The sequence below is a fragment of the Corvus brachyrhynchos genome, unplaced genomic scaffold, assembly GCF_000691975.1.
Source record: "Corvus brachyrhynchos isolate BGI_N302 unplaced genomic scaffold, ASM69197v1 scaffold1, whole genome shotgun sequence".
In the NCBI taxonomy this organism is placed as follows: domain Eukaryota; kingdom Metazoa; phylum Chordata; class Aves; order Passeriformes; family Corvidae; genus Corvus; species Corvus brachyrhynchos.
This window is the reverse complement of record NW_008237222.1, coordinates 3,055,224-3,068,123: the sequence shown is the minus strand read 5'-3', so window position 1 is coordinate 3,068,123 and position 12,900 is coordinate 3,055,224. Positions and strand designations below refer to the sequence as shown.

Genomic DNA, 12,900 nt, shown 5'->3' with positions numbered 1-12,900 from the left:
CCACTAACTAATCTCTTTCTTCTCCCTAAGAAAAAAAAAATGCAAGAAAATATTTGTGAGGGACTCTGTACCTAAGCCCATAGGTCCCATACTAACAGATTTGAAAACTGCCTTTAGAGCTGAGCCGTACTCATACTTTTCTGCCTGACGTCAGGAACTGAATGGATGAATGGCAAGCAGCTATTGCAGATACCATCCCAGAGTTGTATGAAGTTAACATCTCAGTAGAGGTGTGTTGAAGATCTTACCCGGAGTATCCAGAGAGAGAGCTCAAACTCATTGTTTGATCCTGTTAATTGCATCGCACCCACGCGTTCGTATAGTCTGTATATGGCAAGTGTTCATTGTTACTCATTTCTGGGCACCCATTCTAGTTAAACTTTTTCTTTCTGCACTGGGGAACTATTTACAGTGTTTAGCTCAGGGCTGTTTTAACAATGAAAATTCCCAAATTTGTGAATTGTATCGATGCTTTTGCTCTAGAGGTTAAATTCAGATACAGTATTTTTGTATTAATTGCTATGGTTATAGGGGTTGCTTGATCACTCATAGTCCAATGAAAGAACTGAAAAGAGTCACCATACAGCGTAAAATCGGAGTCTAATCCTTGATGTTTGATGAGGACCCAAAATTTCAGATCCATAATTCTGCAGGGTGCTCCATGGGATTAATAATAGCCAAGACTTGAGTATTAAGGAAAAAACATTGTCTTACCATTCATGGCTCATATGAAAATCATGTAAGTAAGTGTAACAGCTATTGGTTTAGTGTTGGTAATAGAAAAAGTAGTCCCTTGACTTTTTCCAAGCTTCTCTTTTTCATCTGTTCTGATAGCCTGTGAGATAGAATACTTACAGGTAGTACTTTAAGCTGTCCTTCACTCCTTGGTTTGTAAGAAAAGATGCGGACAGGTATTTTCAGATAGGTGTTTCTTCAGCTGCTGCTAACAGCTTTGCTAATCAGTTTCCCTGAAAACTCACCATATTTGCATTTTTTAAAAAAGCTAACTGTCTTAAAATATTTGGTGTACAAATATTTTCTTCTTTCAATGACTGTCTAGAAAAGTTGTTAGCAGTTTACTATAGAGACTGAAATGATAGGGGAAGGACATTGGTAATTCTACCGTGTTGTCTGTTGTGGTTAAAATACAGGCTTTGGATCTTAATTTGTGCTGCATTATTATCCCATATGAAGGCAGAATTTGAGCTCAGTTATTTAAGCCAGTACTCTGTATTGTGATGTAGAAAGAACTAGTACTGTGATATTTCTATTGGTTATTATTTGCCATTAATTCATTAGAAATAGAGAAGACCTTCTCTATGTTTACCAAATATTCTTTGAATGAAATTAGTCACTACACTTGGGCTAAGGACAATGTTATCCTTTCCCATGGTAGTGCCTTTACTGTTGTCCCTTCCATCTCTGTTGCATTGTGTTTCTCTACAGACTCTGGTCTTTAGTTTAAAACATGCAAAGCTAATTTTTGGTTGCTGGAAATTGTTTTGTAATGTGTGGTGTGGGGGTGCTTTTGCCTGTGTGTGTGTCCAGGGTGGTGCCTGAGTGTTTTGGTGTAGTTGTAGGGTGGTTTTTGCTTGTCTAAAAATGCACAATGCACTAGTAGCACAGATAAGGACAGGACTGAAGAGGTGGTGGATCAGACAGGAGGCTGCTGTGTTTTTTTCTATTTGCCTCTTAGTTTCTGTCTCTTTTTTCTTGCTTGTTCTTCTCACTTTCTTTTTCAGATTTCTTTGTCCATTTGGTTTAATTGCTCCCTTTCTGTGGTGCCATTCTAAAACTTAGATCATTTTGGATGCAGCATTTTCTCTCCCTCCAGATGCTTTTCCTTTTTCCTATGAGTACACCATCTGCCTTTGTGTGCTCTGGGAGATGTGCAGGTGTTAGTCAGGATTAGGTGGCAGAACTGAATTGAAATGTGGTTAAGTTTTGCCTGCCAGCTCCTTTCTGCCATGTTTTTTAATTGTGAAGTTGCTCTGTCAAATAATCAAGAAGGGAAGAACTAGAGAAACAGCTCTGGAAGTGAAGTGAACCAAAGTGGGGACATGTTGGTTACTTTATCCTGGTGCTGAGGATAACGGGCAGTAGCAAAGAGCAGAAGTTCCCAAAGAAAAACGGAAAGGTTCATAGGCTTTTTACCTTTTCAACTTTGAAGTTAGAAGTTCTGCTCAGAGTTGTGCACGTGGAATTTGTCAAGCAGTATCAACCAGCTGAATTGCTATTCTAAAACAGAAAAAATTTAGAAGTGTATTGTGTACTGTAGTGAAACTTCATAAAATATTAAGCATCTTCTAATGTGGTTTTCTCTTGCTCTTTCTGTATATAGAAAATGTATACATCTTTTGAATTGGATATTTTTTCCTGGTAATTTCCTGGTTAGCTTTAACCTTGCTGTTTTGTCTATATTTATAGACTTACCTTGTCTCCACCCCTTGAACTTTATTTATCAAAACCTGTGTTCAGGTATGAAGATCATCTTACCTTTGCAAAGTGCTCAACCTTTCTCCTTTCCAAGTGATTTTGAGAAGATAAATATATTTCCTGTGTGTTGTTAGTGGTTCTGTCCCCCAGTCTGTCAAGATCACTCACTACCCTGGGATTCATTAGGCTAGGAAACTTTTTAGCCAAATTAAACAGCCAACTTTGGAAATTATGTCTTTCTGACTTACATGTGGTATTTCTACATCATTCTGGACTGCTGTTATCTAGTATGTGTGGAATTTAATCAAGTAGTTTGTTTGGCTTTCTGTTAGAATATATTCTTACTTTTCTGTATTATGAAATCTGAATGCTCAGACCTCGAGTCCTCCCTTACAGCTTGCTGGCATAAACAAAATGAGGAAATATCTTGTTGACTAGCATGTTTTCTAGCTTGGTCCCAGATTTGGCAAAACAGTTCTGAGGATCCTCAAGTGCACTCAGAAATACTGAAATACAAGCTATAAGAAAATTCTGTACAATTATTAGGAAATGCGGAAAGTTAATAATTATTCAAAACCAGCTACTCCCAATTGTTCTATATTAAAATTAAGACATTTGAGATAATCTTCATGGCTCTTCCGTTGGGTCATCTGAAGTGTAGTCATTGCCTCTAGTCTAAGCTAGTCATGCTTTGGGTTGCTGTACAATCAGCAGGGAGACAGCTCCAGCAAGCTGTCCTGCCATAAAAAGTATGTCAAATACTGGGTGGAATATAGAATTTCTGGAGATGCCCACATGTCTCCATTGATGATTGGTGTGTAGATAGTTCAACACTAACTTCTGTTTTTCATTGCTTGTGTTTTTAAGTTTTAAGAAGTAGAAAGAAAGGAAAAAAGGTATTTCTCTTAGTGCATGAAAATCTGACTTAGTTTAGTAAACACTTTTGGAACAAGGATTATTGACTATTTTGCAGTTAATTTAAATGTAGAAGGCTTTTGAAGGTTTAATTCAAGAAAGATGTTGGTATGTACTATATTAAGATAATTTTACAGCTACTGTGGAATCTGGCGTAAAATGACTTTTTAATATTGACTATCAATGGGAAAATATTGTAAAATAATTTCAAAGGAAAAAAATTAATGCAACTAACTAGGCAAATACAAAAGTTTCATGCAAAAATATTTTATATCTTTTTTTTGGCAGCCTTGCTTTGCATCCCGAACGCGTGTTGGTGGCAACAGGTCAAGTTGGGAAGGAACCATACATCTGCGTGTGGGATTCATACACTGTGCAAACTGTATCTGTTCTGAAGGACGTTCACACACATGGTATAGCTTGCTTGGCCTTTGATTTAGATGGTCAGGTATGTAACAAATATTCTTTTTTCAAACACTTGGATAAATTGTTTATGTATTAGAAATCTTGTCACATAGTTTTTCTTAAAAAAAGTATTGTATCATGTCAGGTTTTGTCTGCTTATTCTCAAGTTGAGGAAAATAAGATTACATTACTAACGAATGTCAGATATTCACATTGGGCAAGAAAAGTATAACTTCAAAAGTTTTTTGAATTGAGATGAGGTAGTAGGGAGGTTGTTTTGGTGTGTGGGCAACAGTTCAGGGTTAGACTAAATGGATGGAGACAGTGGACCTCCCCTGTGCAGGGGCGTGCCTGGTGCCCAGAGCGATGGCAGCCCCCTTGTGTTACTCATCTTGGAGTCCTTCAGGCAGTATCCCCTTCTCTGTCACGCATTTTATGGCTCTCCACATTTTGATTGTTTGTTCACTCATGTATCTTGGATCTAAGAGCCAAGAAAAAGGTTTCATTGGATTATAATTTTGTTGCTTTTGAACCTTCTCTGGGTAGTAAGTTGGTTCTCAGAGCTGCAGCCTATAATGGAGATTGTTTTTACCAGACACTTACTCCTCTGAGTAAAGAGGCTTTCTTGACTGATGTATTAGAAATGGAGAATGTAATGGTTAGATTCACATGTTAGGTAGCAGCTGAAGAGGCATTAAAATCCTTTCTGGAGATGTGCTTTCCTGGTCTATGAAGCACTTTTTTCCCTCCCACGCAGCCTTGCAATGTGATACTCAGATTTAGCTGTAGTCTCAGTTCCTTTTGCTTGCTAAAAAGGTCAGTATCTGTCAGTTACTGCTGTTTTCTCAAGTGAGGATGTATTGCAGAGACCAGTTGCTGTCCTTAAGAGAATATCAAATGGAGCTGTATTGCACACAAGAGGAAAGCCTAGCTGTAACTTGTTTCTGTTAAAACACGTTGTAATTGTTGTAGGAAAGTTATGAGTTTGTTGAAATGACCTCTCATTGTTTAGGAAGTCAGATTGTAGAGTCAGCTTCTTTCTAGAGCATCATTTCTACTTCACAGTGATATCTTTTCTCTATATTTTTCTTGTTGTGTAAACTTGTGTCACTTCCTCACTTGAATGGCCTTCATAATTTAAGGTCTAGATACATCAAATTAGGTTGAAATCCCCTAACTTTTCAAAGATGAAATAGAAAGGTTAGATTTTGTAGTATTAATAAATAGGAAGCATGGATAGAAATTGTATTTAACTTGTTTATTTTTCTTCTCATAATCTTGGAGTTTTTCAGACAGTAAAGGAATTATGTTATTTGGAATAGGTTTCTGTCTTTGGGGAAAAAAGGATTATGATTCAAGTTTGGAGTTTGTTTTTGCTTTTACAAACTCACTGGAAAATCTATGTAGAAATTGAAACTAAATTTTTCTTTAATGTGTGTAAGTACTAACTGCTGAACAGTGAAAAAAACTTTCTCCTAAAGATTTGAAAAACTTTCATTTATCAACATCAAGATGGCACAATTCATGCATAAACTGAACAAAAATACTTATTTTCTTTAAAAATTAAGCCAAAATCACTCAGCTTTTTTTTTTTCATTCAATCCTGTTAGTCTTTCTGTTGAGAATTTCTATAGGAGAAATTCCATTTTGACTGGTTAACAGATACAGTAACATTGGCTAATATAGTCAATGATTTGTGTCAAGAAATCTGTGCAAGGTGTCTTCACAGTCAAGACCAGACTAGCTGCAGAGCATAGGGAGATCTCAAAATTTTATTTTTCTCAATTTTCTTGGAATAATCTTTTTGCCTGTCCTGGTTTTACAGTTTAATTGGCTTCAAACTCTTTCTGAATAATAAAGACTTCTTGGGGTCTCTTTGGATTTGAGAAAGGATTCGGAAATAAATATTTACTCATATGTATCTTGAAGAATCAAGCAAAAGGCTTTTAAAGTATTTAACTGTTTCTATTCTTTTGTTTGTTGCCAAGAAGATTGAAGAAAATATTTTTTCTTTGTATCTCTTGACCTTTTAAAATAAATCCTAAATTCTGCAAGTTACATGTAATTGAAGATAAACACATACAGTTTCATTAACTTCAGTGATTATTCCTTTTTTCAAATGTTTCCTGACTGTTTCTTGCCCTATGTGCTATATATAATTATGTATCTTAAACATTGTAAATCAGAAATACGTTGTTATCTAAGAAGATCTTTTTGATCATGATACACATGAAAAGATGCTTTGGCATAAGATATTGCTTATGTTTTCTTTTATATCAAAATGGAGCTATTGCTTCTAGCTCAAATATGTTACGCATTTTTTACCACTCATTCAAAATAATGACTTTAGCTTTCATTAATATATTGAGTTATTTTTATTTGTTTAATTTGGACACTTTTAGCGTTTGGTCTCAGTTGGTTTGGATTCGAAAAACACAGTTTGTGTATGGGACTGGAGAAAAGGAAAATTATTATCAATGGCTCCTGGTCATACAGACAGAGTAAGTATAAATAGTCTGAGTGTCAATGTAACTTTAGTTTGTTAAAGCATGTCTGTATATACATACTAGACCTATGTCTGAACAAAAACCATTTTGTTTTAGAAACTGAATTTGCATAAAAGTTGATATGCATTAAGACATGGAGATATTTAAAATGTGTGCATTTACTTCTAGAATAAAATCTGTAACTCAATATTTATTTGTGTATGGTTTGTTGAGACTGTAAGCACGTAGGGGAAGTGCAGAATTAATACACTTCTTAGACCCTAATCCCCATATGGGAAATCAAAATGCAAGTAATTCCTTAAATTTTTGTAGTCTTTAAATGAACTTTAATGTTGTTTTATCCTGTGTTTTAGTTACTCTAGGGAAAAAAAAGCTAGAACTATATTTGGTATATATTGAAACTTCAGTATTGAATGAGAGGATTAAAAAGTCTTTCCAATAAATCCATTAAAGCATTTCAGTTTCCCTGTTAATTTGCTAAAAGTTTTTCCTGTTTTAACTGTCCCGTGCTAGAAGGGCCGTCTCTGCTGACATCTTTGGGTTTTTTTATGCAGATATTTGATATTTCTTGGGATTTATACCAGCCAAACAAGCTCGTCAGCTGTGGCGTAAAACACATCAAGGTAATGAAATAACTCTTAATTTATAAAATATTTAAGCTGCAGTAGTATATACTCTATAAAACATGTAAAAATAGAGTCTAAAAGGAATATGGAATGATAATATGGAAGGTCCTGTGTAAGAATAATATTAGTTCTTAGAACTGTGATCGTGGATCACACCTGACTACACTAGATATTTTAAAAGATCTGTGTAGTGGAAAACAGACCCTTTCTGCTCAAAAGACTTCATGCCCTGGCAGAATGGCAGAAGTAATGTAGTAGGAATGAAACAGTTGTCAGTAGCATTGTATATAATGACTGTAATATAATTTAAAATTTAGGTTCTCTAAAACCAGTTGTTTGAAATCCCAAGTAGTGTAAGACAGGATGCACACGTTTAAGGTGACTCCAGGTACTCAGGTTTCTGAGTCTTGAACAGTGAATGAATTGCTGCGCTACAGAGATGAAATGAATTGAAAAACCATTTCTTACCATTTAGAGAGAGTATGGGGAGACAGTGGAAGAGAAAGAACAAGCATTTTCTTTTCTTTTAATTATTTTCCCTGCTTGTATTCATACCTTTGTCATTTGGAGCACTCTGTACCTGTTACAGGATTCATAATTTGGACAATTCATGTCTTTTTCAAGCATGCTCTGTTTGATCCATGTAGAAAATGCTGTGCAGAAACAACTTCTTTTTCAGGTTTAACTTTGTCAGCAGGATTATCAATGATTAGGAACCATGTTTCACATCAGTCAAACTCAGTGTCTTCTCCCATGCACTGTTTTCTGTGTTACCATGTAACAGCAGTAGATGGCAGCTTGAAAGTTCTGTATTGCTGTTATGTGTAGGTTCCCATGGTGGGGAAAATGTGTTGCTTTTTATACAATGAACTTTTAGACTAATATGTATTAATGGCTTACTGGAAAAAGTCTTAAATCTGTTGGCTAGATTGCATAAGTCTGATTTGGCATAGTGCTTACCATGTCAGTTACAGATTTCCATGAACTTGGTTAATAATGATCTTTCTTTTCTGCTTCTCTAAGAGGACCTTTATGCCAATAGTAAGTTAATATTTGCCAGCAGCGATTTAGTATATTATGTGAAAACATGTCTGTTTAGATAAGCAAAAGTTTGTTTGAGCAACTTTTAAGGCTCTACAAAGCCTTTTTAAATAGTGACATAATTTTAAAAATAATTGGTGTTTCCTCTGGGAAAACATTGTGGAAAATCAGAATTCTAGAGATATTTAGGCACCTGGATCAGGCAAGAGATTTTTGTTGATGTGTGTTTTTCTTAAACCACAGCTTCTTGTTCTTTCAGATATCAAGAATTACTTTCATGTTTTTAATACTGTTGTATTTTTTCTCAGATATTTTATGCAAATTGTAATAGTAATTAATCAAGTTATGTAGATAGTTCCAAGTGAACTGATATTGAGGAATTATTTTCTTAGATACATCACCTGCTTCCATGTTGGAGCTAGGTGTTTGATTTATGCAGTGACTGTGTAGTTGCTTCTCAAGCAACAACATGGTCTCTGTCTTGAAATCTGTACTTTAGTTAAAAAAATACCACTGTCATGGTTTCACCCCAGCCAGCAGCCAAGCCCCAAAGAGGTGCTCTCTCACTTCCCCACCAGCAGGACTGGGGAGAGGAGGGTAAAAGCTACAAAGCTCATGGGTTGAGATGAAGACAGTTTAATAGGGAAAGCAAAAGTCACACACACAAGCAAATCAAAACAAGGAATTTTCAATTTAATTCACTGCTTCCCAGGGACAGGCAGGTGTTCAGCCATCTCCACAAGAGCACATAAAATGGTGGCTTGGGAAGACAAAGTCCATCACTCCAAATGTTCCTCCCCCTCCCTCCTTCTTCCCCTCACCTTATATACTGAGCATGATGCCGTATGGTCTGGAATATCCCTTTGGTCAGTTTGGGTCACCTGTCCAAGCTGTGTCTCTTCCCAGCCTCCCATGCACCCCCAACTTCCTTGCCAGTGTGGCAGTAGGAAAGCAGAAGAGCCTTTGGCTGTGTAAGCCCTGCTCAGCAATAACAAAAACATCTCTGTATTATCAACCCTGTGTTCAGCCAAATCCAAAACACAGCCCCCTACCAGCCATTGTGGAGAAAATAACTATCCCAGCCCAAACCAGCACAACTAGTTAAGATACTGGGATTTGTGTAATTAGTACTAGTTATTCTAATCATTAATGGTTATTTCTGGTTATTTCTCAGTTACAGTATTGCAGGTACAAAAATCTGTTCATGGTAACTGCTTACATTATCCCATATTAATTGAAGTCTGCTCAGGATTTTGAATTGATTATTGGTAACAGAGTGCCTTGCTGTGAAATACAGTTTCGTTAACACGTGTACAGGAAACTGTATACACTGAGACAATGTAAGATTAACCTGTCAGCAGTGATGCTTTCATGTTTAGCATTGGATTACTTAATCAGCTTCACTTTCCAGTGCACATTTACATGTTTGGACAGGAGAGTTTGAAAGGGATATGCAAATGCTTCTTGTTTGCAGAGATCTCAGAAACTACAGTGTGTATCTGGAGACTTGGTTGGCAGGCGTTGTACTCTGACAAGAGACTTTGCATGTCTTTAGTGTCGGCATCATTGGTACATGTTGGGTGACCTAGGAGGAAATTCACACTTGTGTGATTGCTGCAATCACATACCAGTGGTTTATTAGGAAGTTCTTAAAAATCTCTGCCTCAAATGGCTACTTTGTATGATCCGTGGTTCTGATGAGAAATAAGCCTACAGTAAAACCAGCTGCTATCAAACAGAGCAAATAGCAGCCTTATCAGAAATCTACATGCTTAGGTGGCATCTTGAAATGTCTAAAGTAACATAAAGTACAAATGCAGCATTTTCAACATGCAAGTTTTATATCAAAGAAAGATAAGATAATTCTATTATGAAATGCTTTTTGAAAATAACTGAAAATACAACTGACTCACAAATTATTATTTGAAAATTTTAGTTGTATTTAATACTGATATCCCAAAATTTGTTCCCAACTAGTCTGTTATGCTGATTTTATGGAAAGATAAAGTTGGTTAATAACATAAAACATTGTTAAACTGGAGAACTGAGGCATGGAAAAGGGGATGAATGGTGATGTATTTCGCAGGCAAGGTGCTTCTCTTTCAGATGTACATATTAAATTATAAGGTATTAGCAAAATAGCCATCTTTCTAAATCACTTTATGTTACAGTTCTGGAGCTTGTGTGGCAACTCATTGACGCCAAAACGTGGTGTCTTTGGCAAGACTGGTGATCTCCAGACTATATTGTGCCTCGCCTGTGCTAGGGATGAAGTGACGTATTCTGGTGCATTGAATGGAGATATATACGTATGGAAAGGAATCAACCTTGTACGGACAATACAGGGAGCACATGCTGTAAGTATATCTCTCCAAATAATCTTAAATGTTAAGTAGATTTCTGGAAAGCTGGAAAGAGCAATGCAAAATCACCTTGTCTGTGTTCCTAAATGGTTTCAATGATACTCGGTATGTCTTATTTGGATATTTTGTTAGAACAGTATACAGCTTTGAAAAGCGAAGACATCTCAATGAAAGTTTAATAATTTTCCGAAGCGGTTGGTAATACCTTCTTTTAATTGAAATGTTTAATATGACTATAAAGTGATTATAATTTTGCTATGTAAGTTTTAATTATATTTTCCATGTTATTTCAAAGCATATGGGTTTGTGATTAAAGTAGGCAGCAAAAGAAACTACTTTGTGGTTTGCAATCTGATTTGTGCATACTAAACTGTGAAAATTCTCATTACCTCTCATTTGGTAATATGCAGGATTAGACTTCTAATTGTCCAAGTATCACCTTAAAAATAAAGCCAACCAGTTTCTGGCTGGCTTAACCTATGAAGCGTGAAACTGCTACAGTCACTTTATGAAGCTATATGATTTTCTGGTTGAATGTTAATTTTTTTTTTTTAAAAGCTTGTACTTTCTTGATAATATTGAAGTTCCAATATTAGCAATTTAACATGGAGTGAAAAAACGAGCATATGAGTTCTGATATTGCAACTTCAAAATTCTAGATAAAAATCAATAACAGTTAATGGTTCTTGCTTGTAAGTATGTGTTTGTTTTAACTGGCATGTTGGGCTGGGTGGCTTGACGTCTGTAACTGAAGTATAAGAGTCACTCTTTGATTTAATCAGGGAGAATGGAGGGGACAAAGCGATGAATGATATGTGTGGGAGACATTGCAGTCAGTTGTAGTAAGGAGACTCTTGGTTTACCAAAGGTTTAGAAATGTTCATTCAGGATAATTGCAGCTTGTTGAATGAACTAATAATCTAAAAGTGACTGGACTGCTTTTTCAGACAGTTGTATAATGACACTGTATCTGGTTATGAACAAACATAAAGTTATGAAGAACATCTGTGTGCGAAACATATTCCAGACTATATTTTGCATTTGAGATTTCTTTATATACATTGAAGTGTATGTATATATATTAAAAAAAAACCATATAAACACACACAAGCATACTGTCCTGTATGCATGTGTGGAAATATTAAATGTATTCAAGAAGGCCCAAATTATAAATCAGGAAGTATGATATTTATGGTGTTGAGTAATTCCTGATTCTTGCTTTGTAACTTCAGATCCGGTTTTAGTCTTCATAGTAAGTGTTCAATAGCATTCTGCTTTTTTCTGAGTTTTCCTAAGATGATTGGACATTGCATGTGGAGACCTGGACTCCCAGAGGAAGGAGTGCACTTAGTCTCCTGTCGAAAACTGATGCCAAAATAGTCTCCCATCCTGTTGGTGCTGTAGAAGACAGCTGTCCTTCATATTAACATACTTGGATTATTTAGACTTGCAGCAGTTTATTTCTCAGATAATGCAGTGCTTTTCAGGTGTTTAAGTGTGAAATGACACAACTGAAAAAACATAAGATGATGAGAGCTTGTTGCTCCATTCCCTTATGTGCTGTGTCAGTTCTTAGTTGACCATAAGATGAAATTTGAAGTGCAGTGCTCCTTATCATCAGTAACATCAATGGATGGAGCTCAGGTGACCCTGGAGTGGGTCTCATCTTGCCTTCTATTTTTGGCTCTGTCATCTAGGCTCGATGGAACTGTACTTGGCAGTACTGAAAATTAAGTAGGGACACAAGTTTATGTCTTTGTAGTTCTTTTTTACAAGAGATTAGAGTCACTACAAGTATCACCAATTTCAGGGGGAAAAAACCCCAATAAAATACGGAAACTTATTTCCAACAAAATGAATTTATTGTTTTTTCAATAAAAAATTACCTCAAAGGATAATATCGACAGACTCCTCTAAGCCCAACATATGGAAACTTGGAATGACAGTGTCTCTTCAGCCATACGAAAATATTATAATGCTATTTTATGGCTACTTAATAAATTAATGGACTTAATTTTATAACTTATAAATGATGTCCTTCTTGTCCGAAGAAAATGCAAGTGTAAATAACAAGATTTATGGTGTACATGTATTGTTGAAGGAAAAGTGTGCACATAGTAGGGCATTGATATGAATTTCTCTTTAGTATGCTAGTGTTGGAATTGTTATACCTGCATACCTGTTTATCATGCTGCATTATTACTCCTCGACAGGATTGAGGTAAACTGTAATCTTATCGAAGGAAGACATGTCTCATTATTTGCATAAATACCGTTCTTTTCTTGCAGCATAAACAGTAGATACTTGAGATACTGGAAAACATTTTCTAAAGCACAATAGTGATGTGGAGAAATAGTCCAGCCCCAGATTTATGAAGTTATTACTAAGACATTGTCTTCATTAATATAGAAAACATTTTCTTTTCCAAGGTTGGTTCTCTTTGTTGTGATTGCCGAAGCTGAAAAGACATTTTTCTTTTTAAAAACAGTTCAATGAGAAAAATAAACCATGCTCTCCCAGCATGAGCAACCAAGGAAACAGATAGCAACTTTAACACTAACAAGCAAAACAAGAATTCTTAATTCAGACAGATTATCTGTTTTCTGT

General features: G+C 35.8%; 1 protein-coding gene across 1 annotated transcript in view; it reads left to right on the top strand.

Moving 5' to 3' along the window:
* EML5 (echinoderm microtubule associated protein like 5) overlaps positions 1-12,900 on the top strand; it is a 114,586-nt gene that overhangs the window by 20,499 nt on the left and 81,187 nt on the right. The window contains exons 4-7 of the mRNA XM_008629819.2: positions 3,640-3,799; positions 6,159-6,257; positions 6,818-6,886; positions 10,102-10,287. Of these exons, the coding sequence (XP_008628041.1) occupies positions 3,640-3,799; positions 6,159-6,257; positions 6,818-6,886; positions 10,102-10,287 (514 nt within the window). The remainder of the gene's footprint in view (positions 1-3,639; positions 3,800-6,158; positions 6,258-6,817; positions 6,887-10,101; positions 10,288-12,900) is intronic.